At 37.2% G+C, this 16,704-nt stretch overlaps 1 protein-coding gene across 4 annotated transcripts in view; it reads right to left on the bottom strand.

Annotated features, from left to right (window-relative positions):
- LOC139940638 (protein NDRG1-like) overlaps window positions 1–16,361 on the bottom strand; it is a 46,298-nt gene extending 29,937 nt beyond the window's left edge. Inside the window, exons 1-2 of one of the 4 annotated variants that reach the window (XM_071936990.1) lie at window positions 16,140–16,361; window positions 459–509 (exon numbers count right to left, since the gene is read on the bottom strand). In XM_071936990.1, coding sequence (XP_071793091.1) covers window positions 459–509; window positions 16,140–16,193 — 105 coding nt within the window. In that variant the 5' untranslated portion in view covers window positions 16,194–16,361. Of the gene's footprint in view, window positions 1–458; window positions 510–2,632; window positions 2,771–13,783; window positions 13,967–16,139 lie in introns of those variants that run through there. The other 3 variants (XM_071936987.1, XM_071936988.1, XM_071936989.1) reach the window with 3 other exon arrangements.
- Window positions 16,362–16,704: the final 343 nt, after the last annotated feature.

Raw genomic sequence — 16,704 nt, 5'->3', positions numbered from 1 at the left:
TTGAGTATACCAACAGTGTCCACTGCCTTTAATGTAGTATTGCAATAATGACATGTTAGGCCAGTGTTTTCAATTCTGGGGATGCTTACTGAAACAACCTTAATAGGACTCAGCAGTCAACCCTTAGTCATTGTTTCCATGTGGTGCTCCATTCCTATTTCCTCGTAAATCAAGAGAAACAACCTTTTGACATGTCATGGCTTTCTATGAGTAGGTAGGAGTACACATTGTACATGTTAACAACCACTCGTCAACCATTAGCAGTCAAACTAACTCCTAAAGGTTGATGTAAGCTAACAAAAAAAGTCTTAAATAACAAGTAGGGGGATCTTTAGGGTCAGCAGACTATGTAAGTGCCACGACATGTACTCTTATACTGCCTTCAGCAGTATCATTCCCTCTGCATAGTCTATGTACTTGATGGGACATAAGATAGGCACTCATGACAGTTAACTCACCTGTATAAAGCAAGTGAAGTCCCCATATTTGTCGGTCTTGACAATCTTTTCCTGTAGTAAGAAAATGAGAAGAACAAATCGTGAATGCGGGAAAAACAAAGCACTTGGGCCTTCATGTAGAAAAGAAAACTGTAGATTTTAGGCATGTTGTTTGAAATAAACAAATCAATAAAAAATTGAGTTGCAATAGTCTCTAAATAGCGGGAGATGAGCCGGGGGTACAGGGGTTTGAAAATGTCAAAAGTGAAACGTACAAAACGTTTGAATAAATTACAACTAAAAGACGAGATGATGACATCTGTGCGGATGTTCTCACATGACATACTGTACATTATTACACAATAAATGTGAGTGACCATTTAACTGCATTCACTACACCATACTATTTATTGCAGTCATTCAATCTTGAATAACATTTTAAAAAAATCCTCCAACTTTTATTCATACGTTAATAGAAATTACTTTGTAGATGGCGAGTCCCCAATCCACAGCTCTACATGTAGGTAAAAATGTGGCAATCACCAACATAAAAGTAAGTTTCAAAATATGTAAATGAAATTAATATGTGGGTGGAGGAGGGACTGGGACATTTTCTTTCTGAAATTTTGTATATACTCAACGCCTTGAGTACCTTGTTTGGTAGATATGTGCGCTATATAAGACTTCGATATTATTATTATTATTATTATTATATTTATCATGGAGCCAAACTTATTTAGAACAGAACTTGAAACAAACACAATGCGACTCATCTATAGCCATAACGAGAATATTATAGATATTTTCCACTGCTGCAAATTATAATTGTTTAACAATTTTTTGTTTGCTTTAAGAAACAGCTGTATTAAATTGATAAACTAAGATCAAGAGACATTACAAAGACTAGATGCATCAATAAAGACTATAAAACAGTCATCATTTTTAATTGTTATACCTCGGTAACAAATTGTGACGTTTGATTGGTCGAGAACCAATCATGTGACATGCAACAAAAACGTATGTTACCATGGCTTAGGATGCGCGCTTCACGTAATGCACAGCGCGGCGGGTAACATAAAAAATTAACCGGTGTACATCATCTTGATCGTTCCCACCGTTGGTCGATTTCCAGCGCTTAGTACAAAACGGGCGCGGGTTCGAGGACACAGTGAAGAATTGTTTCTTATTGGGACAACTGTGCGTCTGCTTATTAAACTAGCATACTCGTCGTAAGTAATGCTTGAAGATGACAACTAAAGGATACTTAAATAATCATGTAACCAAGGTATAACAAAACAGTTTTGTAATTTGGGGTCCATGGGTTTTGTACTCCCTCGGGGGAAAATGGCACCCTCGGCTTCGCCTCTGGTGCCATTTCCCCCCTCGGATGTACAAAACGCCCTGGACCCCGTCACGTCGTGCAACAATTGTATAATGAACACTGACCATAGAGCAAGAAAGGTACAGTATGGGAGATTTGTACATAGTACTTGATGTATCGTATGATTGCTGTTCAGCAAGCTATACCTTGTCTCTGTGGAGCCTACACCCACACACAGAAGATACCATTTAATGGTCCCTAGGATAAAGGTCATAGGTTACCGACATCCACTGGGCATCAATTTATCCTCTGTGAAAATCAGGTGTGAGAGTCATTACTAATGAAAAAGTCAAAGGTACAAATTCAAAGGTATGTTGAAATGATGGAATTTCTACCTTTTGTTAACTACTGGGGTTATAGATTCCAAGGAGCTTTTGGAAACAGTATCCAAAGCACTAGAGAAGTAGACCAATGAGCAGGATTTCTTTATTTGTGGAAAAAAAATATTGTCTGATTTTCTTCACCAGGCCGACATGAAAAATTTGAATTCAGCCAAAAGTTTGCACAATCTCCTCCCTGGAGAATGCCCTGTTTTTTCCTAATGTCTGAATTTAACTTTAAATTTTCAGCACTAAAGTGAGTGTCTGTAAATGATGAAACACATACAGACCTCCTTTCAGGGGGTGATTGGCTCTTCATGAAAAATTACAAACAGTATATCAATATCCATGAATGCTCACAAATCTATTCAAAGGAAGTTGTCTAAATGCAGTACAGTTTAAAAACTCTAAAAGTATGATAATAAAATATATTCTTTACCTATATAACTTCAAATTTACAAAATGTGTTAAATGACACTGAGGATTAATCTTACCACTAGGGGGTCCATTATTTGTAGTGCTTAGCGCCTATTGATTCTCAATTGATGACGGAAAAACTGATTTACTCCAGAAAGACAAAATGTCTGCAACATTCAAAGCCTGTCTCTACTCTATGCCGGTATTCAGTGCAAGTGACTTGATGTTGTATGGCGCCAGTATATGATTTGGTATACGTGTGCAGGGCAAAAACATATTCACTCTAGTTATTAATAATGAATGGAAGGTCAGACCACTGAGGTATAAAAAGCCCAAAGCTACACGCCAGGTACAATACTCCCCATTGAATTCAGTCAAGGTGAATTGAAAACAACAATGAATTAAATAAATTGTATACTCATGACGTCACAACCCACCTGACTACGATCTAAATAAATACAGCAATTGGATTGGTGGATAAGATGCCTCAATGCCAAGCGGACTCTTATTATGTAAATTTGGATTTCAGTGATCACCGGCTGAATTATCAATAACCTACAGAAGAATGTATAAAAATGCCCATGGTCGGTTTACCTACTACATGTAAATTACACACTGTAGGTGTGTACAAAAGGAGACTCTAGTTTGGGGACATCCAATCTCGGCTAAGGTCAGGGGTCAATGGAATGGAATTGTCTCAGTCTACTGACTGTATGTATTCAGTTTTTGTATACCTTAAATTCATTTGATGTTGGTGGTTTCTTCACTATCTATTTAGGTGTAACTGGTCAAATGAAATTGACAAATTATCATGCATTACGTCTATATTATAAATTGGTGTGTTTGAGTGTAATTTGTACTAAACCCAATTAACTAAACTAATTTTGTAATTTCTACGTATGAATAGTTTTTATATTGATTGTGTTTTTTTTTTATTTGCCAGTGAATGTCAAGTTTCTATGTTTTTTAACTTGGACAACAAATAAATATAATCTAATCTAATTATATACTGGATGACTGAACAAGGAACCATGGTGGAATTTATTACCATGTTGGGGGGGGGGAGGCAAAACTGCTGCAAGAATGCCTTGTATCAATTCATGGCTTAATTGCACTAGATAATTCACTGCCTTTTACTGTTGTGAAGCACATTTTAAGTTTATTTTAAGTGATGCAGTGCAGAACTGTGTTTTTTTATTAAAGGGTGGCTGCAGTGTTTTTTTTATTCATTTAAACGCTTAAGCATGACTTTTTAAACCTGAAATATTTTTTTATATTTTTTATTAAATGCGCAAGTATTTTAAAAATGGTTTTCAAGAGATTAAACGTTTGCATAAACGTGACGTCATGTCGGTAACCCGAGCTGTCGGGCCCCCTGGCTGTGTGCATATAGAGACGTGTGCACTGTGTGGCCTGGTACCTATTAGGCGCGTGTAGTTAGGGACCAGACTCTTTTTGCCGACGATATGTTTGAATTCCCGACGTGACGTTGATGGTAGGGGCGGTAACAATCTACAAAAGGGGGGGCATGACTTATTCGCTCATTACGCAAGTCAGATATGTCAGGAATAAACAAAACACAATTTATTGATGTTCAATACATATATCAGAAATAAATGACAGCAAAATTAACTGTTTTATTTTAATTCACTGCAGCATCCCTTTAACCATCTGCATGCGATAGTGGAAAATAACAAAAGACCAGGGCCCAATTTCATGGCTCTGCTTACCGTAAGCACAGAATCAGCACTTACGGCAAGCGTATTTCACCGGTTAGCAATGAATTTTGGCTTCTGCGCATGCGTACTCCACGTTTCCAAGCAGTCTAAGCCTACAAGCGTAGTCTAAGCCTACAAGCGCAGAAATTCGGCGCTTGCACGCTAGCGGAGAATCGTGGTTGTGAGCGCATAATTCCGCGGTAAGCAGAGCCATGAAATTGGGCCCTGAGCTACCAACATTTGCAGACCGGCAAAATTAGGGAGATTTTTGTACAACAATCAGGGGGATAATTAGAATTACATTCAACATAGAGTACAAGTTTCCGTAATCTGGGAGATTTTCAAATGTCCTCGTCAGATTATATGGAAAGATTGGTTTATTTTCAGGGAACTTTCTGCAGAGTCAGAGAAGTTGGCAGCTCTTTCAGATTTTTTTTTATTATGTAAAACTCATGGTCTCGATCATCAAAAAAACGAGTCACGAATCCAATTAAATTGATGTACATGTACTGTACACTACACCATTTCCTTTCTCTATCACTAACCTACCAAGATAGGCCTACATGATGATCCATATAACTAACAAGCAAAATAATCATTAGTCAGTTTTGAGAATAAAGCAAGAAAGAAGATCCAGATTTGTATGCATCATGTATGGTGCTCACTATTGCTTTGATGCTATCTTTGACCATTAAGTTTTTTGCAGCAATACCTCAGGGTGTGTAGGTCAACTAATTATGATTATTTGGAGGTAGGATGTACATAGTACGTACACCGCATTTGTAGTTAAATTCCTAATCCAGAAAGGTAGATTGTGATCTGCATTTTTATCACGACCACAGATCAAGATCTTGTGTTGTGTTTACACTGTCAGTGCTTGATCCAGCTCTGATCCCACTTTTTATTTTAATAATTACAGTCAGCCATACACACTTTTAAAAGCAAAATCCCTCTGCCATTCGTAGCAAACGAGAACGGACCACATTGAACTACCGTCTCCTATCTTCCTTTGCATACTTGTGTCTGGAATCCACTTTGCCAAATCTGATCCACCAACTGCAAGATTCAACCCTCTTTCACTCATGGATTTTGGACCAGGTCGGATCCTGCTTTCGTGTGTTTGTCGATAATCCAGATTGCAGGATCAGATCCGGGTCTGAACTACCTTTCTAGACTCGAGGTCGGTATGAATTTATTAAACATCTTTATTTTATTTACGACTTTAGTTCTAACCCAACAGAAATGTACTTCTGAGAAGTGATTTATGGTTACAGAACTCTTCATTACATCCGATATTACTTCCTCATAGAAAGCATACAACAACAAAACTTCCAGGTTATCAGGCATTTCAATTCCCTTGAAGCATTTTGGTCAATTTATATTTGACTTTGTCCCCATTCTATGCTAGAACTATCCTTATCCTAGCTGCATACGTGTAGATGAGCATCTGCTAACATCCATATCCAGGGCTTTCAATTAAGGGTTAAAGGTATGAATGAGTCCAGAAGAGCAGGATGAGATTGCTCCTTTAAGATAGTACTGCATCCTCTCTGGTACGCTTACATCTTAAAAGTGTCCTACTTCTGCTGGCATTTATATGATTATGGATTTGAGTGCCACTGGCTAATGTCCAGTGACTTCCCTAATGCAGTGATGACTACTGGGCCAAGGTTATTGTTCACATATTGTTAACATTGCCTGCACACATGTGCACCAATTCCCAGACCATAAAACAACTACTCTAATTATCACACATAACAAACCTGTGTATTTATATAACTGTGTAATGGCCTGTACTTCGTTTGTGTAAATTGAAAACAAGATCTCCAGCTGAGTGCATTAGTGGAGATTCAGGGACAAAATTTTTGTTTGATTACCGTCAAATTTCTATACAGATATGTAATGTGACCGATCAATAAACTGAATAAATATGTGTCTTGCAAGCCAAAAAAAAACAGTTTCTTTCTTCATGTTTTAACAAGTGAGAAAACCCGAGTGAGGGGAAATAAAACAACAATTTTGTTGTTGGGGTTGTTTTGACTTTGGCTTAGAGGGGTATCTTTCCCCGACTTTCCCAATCCATAAAGAGTAAGACATGCTTTCCCAACAAACACTGTATTTCCTACTCATTTTAAGGGCCATAGTGAACTTCCCTCATTTAGAGAACTGAATGCCACGCCCCTCCCCCAAATAAGGGTAAGGCGTTATTCTGCTTGATGGAATTAACTTCAGCCCAAATTCTTAATTTGCATATTGAACTAGACGGATCTTTGGCAGTAGATGAATGTCATCCGTCTGATTATACGCAAAGAGTGCAAAGTGAGATGTCCTTATATTGATTTCTTCATGTATGATGTGGCCAATGGCATGAATAAACTCAACGGACGTTCTGAATAAATGGATCTTAGAAAAAATGTATAAAGTACATCACACATTTAAAGGGACTATTGGTAATTGTCAAAGACCAGTGTTCTCACTTAGTGTATCTCAACATGTATGCATAAAATAACAAACCTGTGAAAATTTGAGCTTAATTGGTCATCAGAGTTGGGAGAAAATGATGAACAGAAGTCCTTTATTATTTTAGTAGGAAATTACCTCTATTTCAGAATCTATGCATGCTACTTCAGAGGGAGCTGTTTCTCACAATGCTTTATACTATCAACAGCTCTCCAATTCTCGCTACCAAGTCAGTTTTTAAGTTAATATTTGTTTTGAGTAATTTCCAAACGTGTACCTTCCCTTTAATACTGGGTGTGGAAACATGAAGTAACATTCATGGTACTGGATCCACATAAATAGAAAAACAAACATTTGAAACGAGGGAGAAAGCTTTGAACAGATCTGATGTACGTGACTTCATTCTAATCGAGTACATGTTCATGTAAGAGCAAGGCAGTTTTACCTGTATTACTACTGTACAGGTTACCTCGATGAGGAATATCAGGCCTGATACTTCACGGAGGCAACGAAGGCGATTGCCTTCGTTGCCCCTTGTCATTGCCTTGGTGCCCTTAAAATGCTCCAGTAGGAATTTACAGTTTCCTCATAGGGTGCCCTTTGCCAAAGAGAAAATGCCTTGGTGCCCTTGCCCTTTCAAAAACGAAGCATACAGCCCTGGAATATGTACTGGAACATTCCTAGGGCAGGCCTGATGTTTGGCCCTTGGGGGATTAAGTAGAACAAAGTAAAAGGGCTGTATGAGTTTCTATAGTTATCATATTTATTTACCATTTTGCTTAGCTTTAAAGGCAGTGGACACTATTGGTAATTACTCAAAATAATTATAAGCACAAAACCTTATTTGATAATGAGTAATGGGGAGAGGTTGATAGGATAAAACACTGTGAGAAACGGCTCCCTCTGAAGTAACATAGTTTTTGAGAAAGAAGAAACAACGAATTTGATTTTGAGACCTCAGATTTAGAATTTGAGATCTTGAAATCAAGCATCTGAAAGCACACAACTTCGTGTGACAAGAGCGTTTTTTCTTTCATTAGTATCTTGTAACTTCGACAACCAATTTAGCTCAAATTTTCACAGGTTTGTTATTTAAATGCATACATATGTTGAGATAAATCAAATTAGAAGACTGGTCTTTGACAATTACCAATAATGTCCACTGTCTTTTTAACGGATCAAACTTAGTAGGAAACTTCAAAGTAGGGCACCAGGGCAATCTCCATTGGGCATGGAGTCATATTGCCCAGACTACAACCAGGACTACAATGGAATGGTTCAGTGAGGTTGGGTTTCTTTAAATCTCAGGTTGCAGACACACTGTATGCATAATTGGTGCTGGGTATAATGCATAGTACGTGGGTGTTGCTTATGTCGTCATACAGTGCATTATCCTGCAGTATACAGTGATGTACAAATAATGCTGTAATTCAGTAGTGCGCACCAGGCTTCATCACTGTCTACTCCCAAGATGTTGCCAATATACACACTTATTCTACACTGACAGTCATGACTTCATGTATGAGTGATTGTACTCATCAAATATTAATTGTTGGAAGTGTGTGTGGTGGTGGTCGGGAAACTAATACTCCATGTTGCCATGGAAACACACCATTCAATTGAAAACATCAAAGACACTTAGCAGTACAAAATGCAATATGCAGCTGACACATGTATGTACTGTAAGTGTCACATAAAACCACCCTAACGTGACATTATAGCACTAGCACTGGGTTCACACAGTCCTACTGGTTGTATTACATTGTAAATTGCACTTCCAAACAGATAATTTCACCATGGAAACTTAGCCTACTCGATGAGACTTAACAACCAAGATTTCACATTGAGTTCAACAAGAAATTTAAAATACCGGCCAGTTTTAATATCGATGTGACAAATATTTAAATAACTGTCCTTTACAAACAATAACAATAACTAGACACATTGGGTGTTTTCAAACAAACAAACAAACAAACAAACAAACAAACAAACAAACTAACAAACTAACAAACAAACAGCTGTTTTGTTTGTTTTTCTTTGATTAAATAATTGTGATGCGATCAAGCTAAATGAGTCGTTTGTCGGTAAATGCATTATTGAATGACGGGCCAAAATAGATCAACAGGGGTGTATATCTTGGTGTTTCGACTTCCATTACTTTTGAACAAAAGGTGGTTTATCAACACAGGGTTTTCATATCCTTCAAGCTGAGTGTACCTCTCTCAAATAGATTCAAAAAACAAAAATTGACAAGGGTTGACAAAAGACTTGTCTTGATCGCATCACAATTGATTTGTTGTTGGTGATAGTCAAATAATACTAATACTAAACAGCTCATAAATAATAATAACAACAATCACAACCAACTGTTTGAACTATAGAGGCCTACAACATAATGGCATAAACATGAATAATTCTTTACTGTAGTGCAATACGTGCTGTATATAATGACTTGACTACTAGCTCTACTGACCTCAATGCACGACGAACAACTCAATTAACCTAAAGAGTCAATAATACTCCATGAACATACATGTATAGGGGCAGTGGTCCCCTAGTAATGGCATGGTCTCATAGCAACACTTGAGTGCACTACACAACAATTCACAAATCTCTCCGTAGAGAAGTACGACCCCTTGCTTGTACATGTACATTGTGCATTTAACATTTCCATGCTCACTTACCAGCCTACATACCAGTATGATTTCATTTCTGGTAGGCCTATACATACTCAAACTTCATGGGAAAATATAGAGCACATGTCCCTTTAGGCTTCCAAAATACTTACTAAAAGCAGTGGACACTATTGGTAATTACTCAAAATAATTATTAGCATAAAAACTTTCTTGATTACTAGTAATGGGGAGAGGTTGATGGTATAAAACATTGTGAGAAACAGCTCCCTTGATGTGACGTAGTTTTCGAGAAAGAAGTTATTCTCCATGAATTTGATTTCGAGACCTCAAGTTTAGAATTTGAGGTCTCGAAATCAAGCATCAGAAAACACACAACTTCGTGTGAAAAGGGTGTTTTTTCTTTCATTATTATCTCGCAAATTAGACGATCGATTGAGCTCACATTTTCACAGGTTTGTTATTTTATGCATGTTGAGATATACCAACTGTGAAGGCTAGTCTTTGACAATTACCAATAGTGTCCACTGTCTTTAAGTACATTTATTGTAATACTATTTTTTTTTTCAGAATGAGTACTCATTTATTTACAGAAGATGACTAGATTTATTAAATCACACAGTGTTAATTTCCCTAGACACAGCTTACTGAGTTACCATAGGCCCTGACTACATCCATGGATCCAAACCTCAACTCATATCACAATCTACACAGCAATTATTTTAATGTAACGAGAATTCAAGAAGGAATTTCCTTGAGGTCAAATTTTCCAGATGTTCCCAGGACTTTCTTTATCCACACCTCAACCTGGGAACTGAGTCACTGTCAATAACACTGTCCCAGGAAATTCCATCGCCACTCAAGGAGCTGAAAAAATCCCTGCAACACTCTATCCAGCTAGCACACCCACATTGGCCCAGACTTTGGCCAGGTCTGGCATTATGTGGCATGGACTGGCCCAGCTGATGCCACCTCTGGGCCGCACCTGGCCCAGTGGTGACATCAGTCACACTCCAGTACCAGTTCATGCCAAATAATGCCAGACCTGGCCAAAGTTTGGGTCCGGCCAGGCAAACAAAAACAAATTCTATGTACAGTTTACAGTGTGCTGATCAAATACAATTTTAATTGTAATTTATCATTTTGTTTAAATAAATTTAAAATTTAAAATTTAATTTTAAAAACTATTAAACTTGAATTTAAAATTGGATTAACTAATTTTTAAATTGATAAATCTTTCTTCTTTAAAAACAAAAAGTATGCTTTTCCGAGCACAGAATTTGCAAACAGTTCTATATCTTTGCAAGGCATATATTGGCAGGCATTTATTGCAATTTATTGTAAACCAACCGAATTTCCCAATTCAAATGAACTTTTTTAAGTAAGCCGTCTCTAAGTAAACTTCTACATAATGCTAACTGCATAATTGATTATTTTGTTTTATATACAAGAAGATAAAACGTTTCTTTTGTACAGGTATACCTTGCTAGCCTTGCCTTGAAATAGGGTCAAAGGTTTATTTACAGATAGTACTTCCGCTCATTAATTGACAGACCTTACACCTGGATGTACTTGAACCCTAAGGTTTTGAACCTTAGTCCATGAGGCCATTAATGCTTTTTGTGTCAAATGATCATACCCAATCTGCTTTTGTTGGTTTTAAAACGTTAATATTCAAGTGAACATGACTAGACAAACAAGAGGAACACGGTAATGTTGTCTACTGGTGTTGAAAAAAAGTGTGTTGACTTGGGAAATTTAGGACGTAAAATTAGAATGAATAAATAGTGGTAGGCTTGTAAATTTACATCCCTCCAGGGCCAAATTTCATAGAGCTGCTAAGCACAAACATTTGCAAAGAATTAAATTTCTTCCATGATAAAAACAGGACTACCAACCAAATTTCCATTTGATGCATTTTGTTTGTTACTGGTATTCAGCTGTTGTTTACCAACCCTGAAAATCACGTGGAAATTTGGTTGGTGATCCTGTTTTTATCTCGGCAAAAATGTCATGCTAAGCAAATTTTTGTGCTTAGCAGCTCTATGAAATTGGGCCCAGGTCCAATCCTGAAAATGTTTGATTATGAGCTACAGTGGCCAATAGGCTGCTTGATCATTAAATGGTCTCCAAATGCTAAATGAACAAAAGCAAAGAAACAAAATAATTGTTGTTAAGGTTTGTTTTGTTATCTGAGACCAATTATTGAAACTTCAGTAAATTGAAATCAATAATGCGAAGGTGTAAAGGCCTACAGTTGACATACACATCATGCAAGGTGCCATTTTCTATACGTTATCTCAAGTACATCTACACAGTGTAAATAGGTTGGTCTAATCTTTGTACAGTACTTGACAGCATTTTTTTTATTTTATCAGATTGGGCAAATACAACGCTTCAGGGCAATGCCAGGACGTTGTTTGTTTTTTACAAAGATAGTTGATATTTCAATATTTTATTCTCTCCACATGATAAAAGATTGCAGCATTTGTGGCACGTAGACATGACATGTATTTATACATGTACTGTAGTCTTATTACATAGTAAGATAGTAGAAGCAAAGGCCACTCCTTCCTTCAGTTTGCACACAATTTTTAACAGTATTTTTGTATTGCAAAAGACAGAAAGAGAAAATCTAAGAATGAGTTCACAGGACAAAGAAATTTCCAAACCTGTCTTCTGAACAGCGTCAATTCTCCAGTTAAAAAAATAATAAATTTTAAACCTTTGCTGTGTGTAAAATAACAGAATAGCAGAAAGGCCTATTCATGTTTTTTCTCAGTGTCAGATCTTTTAATGCAGCACTTCAGCACAATTTGATGTTTATATTAATAAATGACAAACCTGACAAAAAACAGTTTTGATTCCTGATTTGAATCTTAAAATACATTAATCCAAAAAGTACACTGATTGCAATCATGCCCTGCTGAACCTGTTTCGTTGTTGCAGACAGAGGACACCAACCCATTTTGTCTATCCAGGGAGCATAAATTGACTCTCTGCATTAGTAATCTAACCCCTTGACCCAAACACTTCTCTTTCTTGTAAATTAATCCAGGCAAACAACTTGTGTATACTATAAACCATAAATGCAACAGGATAATTGGGAAGTCCATGTACTGTGTGGGCAGGCCTAATCTTCAAGGAGGCAATGAAGGTGATTGCCTCCAAGCAACCGGACAGGCCTTGTGGAGGCACAATATGAGTCATGCAGGCACAGTATGGTGGAATGGAAAGTGAACATTCACGAGCTGGAGATCCATGGATGGCAAAACTACGAGATGCAAACTTAGTACCGATAGGCAGTGGACACTATTGGTAGTTACTCAAAATAATTGTTAGCATAAAATCTCACTCGGTAACGAATAATGGGGAGAGGTTGATAGTATAAAACATTGTGAGAAACGGCTCCCTCTGAAGTGACGTAGTTTTCAAGAACGAAGTAATTTTCTACAAATTTGATTTCAGGACCTCAGATTTAGAATTTGAGGTCACGAAATCAAGCATCTGAAAGCACACAACTTCGTGTGACCAGGGAGTTTTTTCTTCTGAGATTATTATCTCGCAACTTCAACGACCAATTGAGCTCAAATTTTCACAGGTTTGTTATTTCATGCATATGTTGAGATACACCAAGTGAGAAGAATGGTCTTTGACAATTACCAACAGTGTCCACTGTCTTTAAGACAATCTACAAAACTATAAAGGTTGTGCATGAGGATTGACAAACAACTAGAACAAATTTGGACTTTAAATGTGATAAAAGCAATCAACTTATTCACACTATAGCAAATATTCACTGAGTTTCAAATTCTCCACGAAAAACTGTTTGAAACTGTCAACAATCAGCAATAATACAGTAAGGGCAAGGCAAACTTAAAGCAGTTCTCAACAAAGAGATTAAAATGCCTAATGGTAGATTTCAAAAGAGGAAACAACGCACTGGGTTTCCCTCAATTGCCTCAATTGTCAGGCCTGGTGCGTAACCATTACTTTTCTGAGAATCCTGCAATGTCTTTTAAAAGATCATTTGATCACAGGACAGCCATCGTCAAGGGAACACAGGGTAGCCATGCCATTACAGGACGTTATTTCTACCTTAATTTTAGCAATTTGTCTACAAGATCAGAGCTGTGACAAGGCAAAGCACTGCGTTATTCCAACCTCCACGCTAATACAAACACACCCCTTGTCTCCGCAGTAATCACCTTGAATCTTCCTTGTGGGTAGCATACAGGAAATTGACCATTAACCACAAAACAACTATTGTCAGTCAAGTCCTGTCCTTACAGCAAGTTGTCCAGGTACCCAGAACCTCACTGGTAATTTGAAACAGAAATTGACTGTCTCATCAGATTAGGGTACAAACATTTCAGACAGAATTTCTATAATTTTTAAAGTTAAAGGCACAACTTACCGTTGGTGCTGCCCGTAAGGAATACATCTTACAATGTGGATGAAGAATCTCTCTAATTTTTAGTCACAACGATAACTTCTTTGATGATGTTTCATCAATTAATTGTTGCACTCAATAACGATCACTGGTTGACACCCCTTAAAACACACACCACATCTTTCATGCCAGTACCGCCAGCTACAATGTCTGTTTTTAAGTGTGCAATAGTTGTACCTTGTGCTTCGTTTTTACATAATTACGACCCGAGATTGGTGAGAAGGACTCTGCTACCTGACCTCAGATAAGGACACCAAATAGACTGCTATCTCAGTCTATTATACTAATTTTATACCCTGGCTGAAACCACATTCAGGATGCCTGTAGTTTTATTTTTATTTGTTTACGCAAGTTGCCAGACACACGAGGCCAGAAGGCCACTTCAAGGTATGGGCTACATATACAATTATTTTATTCCAGAGGCCGATGCCACCTACTCCTGAAACAGGGTTACCCCCCTTTACGGTCGATGGATAGGCTTGGGTATCATCAGTTCCGAAGCCTGGCTGGTAGAGCAGAAAGCATTACCTCCCCAATTTTAGGTAGCAAGTGTCACGACCAGGACTTGGACCCAGAATCTGCTGGTCAAACACCAGAGATTGAGTCCGGTGCTCTTAACCGCTCGGCCATGACACACCACAGATGTGCAACCATTGAAATTAATCACTTTACGACACCATTAAACTTCTTCTATAATTGGTTTAAGGATTAAAAAGGTTTTGGTCAACCCTTACTCTGTCTTCCTCATTGAAATAACTGGGTAATGGTGACTACATTATCCCTTTTCACGAGAGTTGAAGACTAATGTCCCTTGTTGTGGGCACCAGTCGTCTGTCTTGTTTTATTACACTTCATAAAAACAACCTTTAGATTAGCAGGTAGCCCAGTGAAGTGTGTCATCATGCATCCAGGGTTTTCAAATGTTGTCGACAGATAAAATACTCATGAATTCATGAATTGGCACAATACACAAGTATTTTAATCAAGCATTTCAATTTAATTAACCTGATTTGATATAACATGGACTGCCCCCCCCCCCCCTGACAGAAGAAGATTGCACAACGAAACTGTAACATCAAACAGAATTTGATTGTTTTGGTATTGAAGGGAAGATCAATTCCACTATAAATATTTCTTGGATCAAAAGAGGAACAAAAAGTGTTATTAATTCAGTTTGTAAAAAAAAATGTTACTGCTTCAAATTTAAAAAGGACAGGTTTGATGAAATGTAGTTTTCTCTTTGGTTTTTGTTCACTGTTCAGCTTTACAGACCCAAGTATATGACCCTGCACTATGCACAGAGATCTCTTTACTGAAGTCAAACTTTATTGATTTTTTTAACAGATTGCAAGGTTTGACCTTAGGATTTAAAGGTGTGTTCAGACTTACAGACAATCATCACATTCAGCCAGTGCTCTAGAAAAAGGCCAAGGAATTTAAACAATACTTTAAAACATTTTACTTTTATTCGAGTATTAAAATGAAGGGTCAATTGGGGTCAATAACTTGAACACACGCTTTTAGTTCAATGTAAAAAGGGTTCTTTTTGTTTAAACCATACTCAGTCCTATAAGTATAAAACAAAGAAATTACAATACTTTTTGAAGTAAAGTATTGCAAGAAAAAGACCGAATTTGAAACCGGACAAAATTGTGACAATCATCCATGCAAAGCAGTGAGTAATCTTAACATAAACCATTCGCAAACCATCACCTCATCATGACAGTTTTACTGCACTGTGACGCCTTTTATTTTTAAATTAAGCCATACATTTACAATTTACTTATCAAATGTCATGTTTAATTAAATATAAATAGAAAACAGGAGTTAATATTACCTACATGTAGATGTTCATAAAATAAACAAATGGCAGGGAATCAATGTTTACTTTCCATTACAGAGCAAATGTTGTATTTGGTTGTATTTTGTACTGCTTTTTATTTAGGCTACCGACTACTACACTAGTACTGTACTGACCTGCACAGACAGTGCAGGGGGGGCAGGGCCACTGCGTGCACTGCAGCTGAACAATATGAATTCGAAAGTAAAAAGTTAAGGGTAGGTTTGAAAGCAATTAATTGCTGTGTTGTGAGTACAGTGATAATTATAATGCTATATTATAATACTGCTTGTATTTGTACGCTTTTTCTTTACAGCCGAAAAAATATTAATTTGAGAAAGAAAACAAAAACAGAAAAGCAGACCGCTCCTTCGCTGTGGCCCAACATGGCATTGGCAAAAACACTTCAAATCAATTCTACATCAGTTTACTCAAGCAGAACATCACAACATCACATTATATTTGTTTAATTGTACTCACCACAGGATCGGATGCATGGGACGCATGTACATTAGAAACACTGGACGACGCCATATTTGTCTCTTGTTCGGTAAAAGGTGCAAAATATGAAATGTAGTCAGCTCAAAAATCACTCTTAAAATCTGGAGTACGGACGTTCAGAAGTCGAAGAAGTGTTACTGCATACAACGAGCGACAATGTGTAAAATGCGGGTGCGATATCTTTTCACTCAAGATAACGTACGTACAGGCGTACGTCTCATCGATTGTTTTCGGTAATTTTCGGCTGAGCTCGGTTTGGACCTCTCCACTTTATCTGAAGGAGGGTTTTCACTTTCTTTTAACTTTATTAATTTTATAAAAATACATTTAATATTTTATATCCATTATTATCAACAATTTTACTTTCAATTACAATACTCAATAATTGTTTGTACTTGTTTGGTAAATATAAGACAGTTTGTTTAAAATAGTTTTATAATTTTGGCCCCTCTAAGCAAAATGATTTAGCCCAAACGTGAGACAGCACGTGACCTTGAAGAGGTAAACAAGAATGGTAAACAGAGGGCACAGACTACCTTGAAAG

The sequence above is a fragment of the Asterias amurensis genome, chromosome 8 (assembly GCF_032118995.1).
Source record: "Asterias amurensis chromosome 8, ASM3211899v1".
In the NCBI taxonomy this organism is placed as follows: Eukaryota; Metazoa; Echinodermata; class Asteroidea; order Forcipulatida; family Asteriidae; genus Asterias; species Asterias amurensis.
The sequence above is the reverse complement of the archived record's forward strand: the minus strand, read 5'-3'. Positions and strand labels throughout refer to the sequence as shown.